At 43.9% G+C, this 6,000-nt stretch overlaps 1 protein-coding gene across 1 annotated transcript in view; it reads left to right on the top strand.

Moving 5' to 3' along the window:
• The first annotated feature begins 282 nt into the window (after positions 1–282).
• The window catches only part of SCIN (scinderin), a 97,011-nt gene continuing 91,293 nt past the window's right edge, over positions 283–6,000 (top strand). The window contains exon 1 of the mRNA XM_066584743.1: positions 283–584. Coding sequence (XP_066440840.1) covers positions 392–584 — 193 coding nt within the window. The 5' untranslated portion in view covers positions 283–391. The remainder of the gene's footprint in view (positions 585–6,000) is intronic.

Below are 6,000 nucleotides of genomic sequence, written 5' to 3'. Positions count from 1 at the left end.
ATAAAGAGGGCTGCTTTATGACTAGCCATTGGGGGTAAGGCGCCCGTACACTGTTCTTGCACTGGTTCTTGTTATGATGTCTGGTAGGTCTGCTGCACTTAATAGTAGTAATAGTCCTATAATAGTAACACCATTTCCTGCACACGAGTCGCACAACATAACCAGTGTCTCCACCTAGAAAACTAATGTTGCAGGCTGACTGCATGAATAGTGGCTCTGTCGGCCAGCTGCTGGAGATGTTGCAGTGAGAACACACCTACTAACGGCGGAGCTCTGCCTTTTCCTGGTCCCACTGTACTGTGTGTCTGAAGTTACTAAGCAGGATCCTACTCTGCACTCAGCAGCTGCTCCAGAAGTTGCTTCCCTTTCTTCGTTCATACTTGCATCCACTATGGTCCTCTATCACAAGGAGTTCGCCAATGCTGGCCAGAAGTCTGGCCTCCAGATCTGGAGAATTGAGAAAATGGACTTGGTCCCGGTCCCTGAAAACCTATTTGGTAACTTCTATGTGGGAGATGCTTATGTGGTTCTCCATACCATTGAGAAGAATAACATCAAGTACTACGACCTACACTTCTGGTTGGGTACGTTCCGTCTGTCTTCTGCTTGCCTGTCAGTTGTTATGCATGACAAGTGTAGAAAACCTTAATTTGTCACTTAACTCTCTGAGATAGAAGTCGGTTAACACACAGGGAGATATCATTCATTCTAGCCTTGTGAGTTGTGCCAAAGGACAAACTCAGCTCTGCTAGATTGACACACTGAAGTGAAGCAATCACCTGTGAGTCTGAGCGGAGGAGAGGTGTGGACAGCGGTGGTAATAACTTTATCGTAGGGCATGTCTTAACTAGAGAGACGGTATAATGAGCTTCATCTCCGAGATGTTATTGTGGATTACAGCGACTAGTTGTTAGTTCGGTCGTTGATGGCGCAGCAGCGTCGTCTTGGGAGAATCTGAATTATAGTCTTCATTATGTCTTGTTTACTAAATTTCAGCCTATTATTTCCTACAGTGTTATTACCATCAGCATCCATGGACAAATATATCATTAGGAAAATGCGGACCATGATGCAATTCAGCCGTGTTTTAAAGGGGTTATCTAGCTATTTTCCATAGCTATTTTCTTCCAAAAACAGCGCCACCCCTGTTCATAACTTGTGTTTGTATTGTAGCTCAGCTCCATTGAAATAAAAGGGGGTTAATACTACACTGCAATACTACACAAGTCCAGTACTAATGTACTGCAATACTACACAAGACCTGTGGATAGATGTGGCGCTGTTATTGAAATAAATCAGTCATTTTTTTTCTCTAATCATATACAACCCCTTTAAGGGGAAAGCGCCCTGTGAGGGGTCCCAGTACTTGGTGCCTCCACCATCAGCTTTTAGGACTATAATGTCCATATTAATCAAGCACCTTTGCAGCTCTCCGCTATCTTGTGTTATACCAGATGTGGTTCTAATCTTTACCCTAAGCCGGGAACCCCAACCCTATTTACTATACATGCCCCAACAGGGAGGGCAGTTTTTGACATTCGTCATGTTCAAACATCTCCTCTTGTAACAAGAAATCTCTATTCTATCACTTTAGAGTGGGGGAAGGGACCTGACAACACTAGGGGTGCCACAGAATGGTGCTCAATGCAGTTGTCACTAGATGTTTTAGTCAAGTCACGGTGCTGACTGTACAACGTTCAGTTCCAAAATGCGTAGCATTGCTCCCATAGTTGCCAAATATCTCTATGGTTTCAACCTTTACAAAATACTACCTTTACTCCCCATGTTGGAAGTAGGAGTAGGTGGCGTAGAGGCAGAGGAAAAACCTGAGGTATCAAGCTGGGGGTCCCAGCAATGAAGCATTCTCTGATCAAGTCAAGAGGGACACTTCTAACATCCCCTTTAACTTTGGTAAACCTTTTCCCCATCTTACACTTGCAGAGGATCGGGAAGCTGATATATGTGGAGTAGTGTTGAGCGAACAGGACCAGTAGAACCCTATTTTGGGTGAAGTTTTCTAAACATTCGGATCGGCATGAACCTGAACTAAGCTTTAAGCAAAGTTCTACCTAAAACTGGGTTCTGTTGGTTCAGTTCGCTCATCACTAGTCCTGACCACCAAGAGTGTTATGTGGTGCTTTTATGGCTCTTAGCCAGTCTTATACACAAGCTTTGGGAGTTTTGGTGACCTTCCAGTTTGGTTCGGGCTAATTCGGACCGAAGTGAACCCAGCTTTTCAAAAGTTTGCTTATTATAAATGTGGAGCTCCAGCTCTGTCAGTGCAGCATGTCGGACGTTGTCTTTGGTGGTCAGGGCTAGAAGTATAATACACGGCTTCACTTCCATTGAGATCAATGGGAGTGACGCCTCCTACGGTATTACACTTCTGGAAGTTTAATAGGAGACATCACTACCATTGATTTTAATGGGTGTAAAGCTGTCTATTACACTTCCAGCCCTGACCACCGATGATGACACCAGGCACGCTGCATTGACAGACCCCTGCTGATCAACTATTTGTGACCTATCTTGAGGATAGGTCATCAGTAGTAAGAGTCCCAGAATACCCCTTTAAATCACCGGTGACCATAATGTTTCCTCCATGGCAAAGCCAGACCAGGGATAGTAAATTCAGCCATATAGTGTGAAGACCCTGCAAACAGCTCCACATAACTCAGCTTCCTGGACCTCTAGGACTGTGGGGTACTGGAAAACATTAGTAAACGTCAGCATTGTATTATAAATATAGAGTATCTCAGTAGATGAGACCTTGCCAACTGGTGCACAGGCTGTGAGATCTGGGTACAGAGTCGGGCACTGAGCCAAGCAAATCATTTCGTAAAAGAATTGTGACCAGAAATTTCCTTTTAGTCAGTAGCTGAAGACTTTCTTAAAGGAACAAGGCAGAGAAACTGCCTTCTCAGCACATGATCCATCATCTATATACAGTAATACTCAGACTGATTGCTTCCTCCCTGATGTACAGTATAGACAACAGTGCAGCATTAATAGCAGATGCATCAGTGCTTATACTGGGATGTAGCAGAGCTAAACTTGTCATATACATTGTTTGTGCATTTGTGCATTGAGAACGCTCCCTAAAATAAAATCACCTACAGGTTCTGTATACATTCTGATATCCCCATGACTTGCATCAAATGACAGATTTATCCCTGCTCCAACTGCATGTTTGGGGGAACAGAGAAATCCCGGACTGTACCATGTGAATTTAGTGATTCAAAAAATTGCAGATTCTAAATGAGATAGCAAATGAATTGCTTGAAGGTTGCCAAGACAACCAGTAGAAAGAGGTAGATTGTGATCCCACTGTATAAAGCTCCGGAGACACCAGGTCTGGAATATTATGTTCAGTTCTGGAGAAGTCATCTGCAGAAAGACATTGATAAATCAGAAGAAGTCTAAAGATGGGCTACAAAAATGGTGGAAGGTCTGAAGACCAAAACATATCAGGAAAGACTTGTATAACCTAACTAGAAGATAGATGGAAACCTTTATATATGTTACAGGAGGAGAGAAGTGAGAGGAGGACAAGATGGAAACCTTTATATATGTTACATACGAAGGGCAGAAGGAAGAGGGAGACATGATGGAAACCTTTATATATGTTACAGGAGGAGAGAAGGGAGAGGGGGACATGATGGAAACCTTTATGTATGTTACAGGAGGAGAGAAGGGAGAGGGAGGACATGATGGAAACCTTTATATATGTTACAGGAGGAGAGAAGGGAGAGGGGGGCATGATGGAAACCTTTGATGCAGATATTGCGTCTGGAAATCCACACGTGGTTTTGCCCATTGAAAAGATATAAATGCACGAGCCGTTCTGTGAGTGTAATGTGCATAACCTCAGCAGAAATCCGCGGCGTAGCTGCAGATTACCGTCATCGTCTTTAGAGGCAAAAATCATGTGGAAAAATCCAACTCTGATTCTGCAAACATAAACATACGGTATTTATTTTGTGGTCCGTATGTGTTTAGGCAGTCTGATCTGAGGTCTGGATTTGATTAGGTTTAATCTGGGGCATGTATTAGTTTAATAGGTGGGTCTGTATTTATTCAGGAGGGCTGGGTATGTATTTGTTAGGTCTGGTCTGGGGTCTGTGCTTTGAAGTCTGAAGTCCGTATTAGGGCCCACTTAGGCCTCATGTCCATGAGCGGATCAGATTCCTGCAGCCGAAGACACTGCCTACTGTCCAGGTCTTCTGCGTACTGTCCAGGTCTTCTATTTTCTTCACTGTGGATATGTGCAGAAGCGCCATCCGGTGCTCCGCCGCACATGCGCAGTGGATTTTTTTTTTAAACTCCTGCTTTCCTGCGGAATCCACGGCCCGTCTGCAATTGAATTATGGATGTGCCACGGATCGGACGGCTTCCATTGATTTCCATTGATTGATATATAAAACTGAATGATGGATCGTCCCTTGTGAACAGGCGGTGATGCAGTATTGTGGATATCTTAAAAACCCGACCTGCTGCAGGGTCTGGAGTTTGGGAAACACTGGTTTAGGGGATCTGCACTTATTTAGGCGGTCTGTTCTGGGGTGGGTGTTCATTTTGGGGTATGATGAAAGCAGTCCTATGCACTACTTGTGTTAAATCCCACAGGTTGGGGGGTATCCTATAAAATTGTGTGGGCCTATGAGAAGAAACATTACTTAATAGTTCACATTTCTGAAAATTCTTGATGTCCCATCTCAAAAGTCTACTTTTCGTATCTCCTGTACTGTTCTGTCTACTATGGAGCTCCCAGGGATTGTGTGGTTAGGTTATTGCTTCAATAAAACTTCCTCTTATAAAAGAGCAACTGGAATTGTGAAATGTCATGTGACCTCATTTGCGGTACATAATTAGTAATTACTGACAGCACAAATTGCTTTGAAGTTTGACCCGCGGACGTTCAAGCTGAAGCGGAGCTGAGTGCATAACCTACAGTACAATGCGCTGTTCAAGGATGTCAAGAGCAGTCCCAATAGTAAAGCCATGTAGTGCTCAGCGGTGCTACAGAGTGCCTTAATGATACTACCACCATAGTGTGCTCAGATAAGATGGTTCTAAATACTGGTTGATGCTGATTGGATTGGATTAGAAGAGTGTTACAGAGTTCAGGAGTTGGAGGCCCAGGCCTTGTACCGGCCCCATAGCATAACATAAGAAAGGAACTAATAAAAACATTCACATAACGGTAATATAGTAATAATTATATTGCTTGTCGCCCTAGGATGTCCGTGTTATGTAAACCGTGTGGGGAAATAGTGACATGAAGAACATCCTGTGCAACAAGAACGAACTGGACAGAGAATAACCAGATGCAATACACAGCGATCTACTGCTATCAGTTGTCCGTAGATTACTACCGTCATTGATACGCGCACTATTAGGGCATGAACTGATGGGGGTGATTCTGTCTGGATAATCACGGCCGCATTATGGGACGAAACGAAACCATTGATTTCAATGGTTTCGATTTCACTAATGGCATCCTCGTCCGTTATAGTACGTGCGAGAAAAGACAGGACTTGTTCATGCGCAACAATGCTCCGCAGCGGCGAGTGTAGCTGTATATACTCCGTGTGGAGAAACCCTTTAGGTGAAATGATGACACTGTATCACACAATAAGAATATGAGCCGCTTATATGTTAGACCCCATCTACACTGACAGATTATCACTCAAAGGTCGCTCAAACAGCACTGTGAGTGAAAGTTTTGAGCGATCATCTTTGCATAGTCTATAGTAGCTAAGTAGCTACTTAAGAGCTATGCAGGCAGAGCGGGACACTGCAGCTATCACTCAGCGAAAGATAGAGCTGTTTTGCATAAGCATACAGATGCGTTGCTCTCCGTGCTTACAGCTCGTGTCCCGCTGTGAACTACCAGCGGGACACGGGCTGTAAGAATCTTATCAGCGCTGCCAACTGTAATAATAGCCTGCACCGCTGATAAGAGTTCACTGCTCAATACAAGAAAACTAGAATTGAACA

The sequence above is a fragment of the Eleutherodactylus coqui genome, chromosome 12 (assembly GCF_035609145.1).
Source record: "Eleutherodactylus coqui strain aEleCoq1 chromosome 12, aEleCoq1.hap1, whole genome shotgun sequence".
Lineage (NCBI taxonomy): Eukaryota > Metazoa > Chordata > Amphibia > Anura > Eleutherodactylidae > Eleutherodactylus > Eleutherodactylus coqui.
The sequence above is the reverse complement of the archived record's forward strand: the minus strand, read 5'-3'. Positions and strand labels throughout refer to the sequence as shown.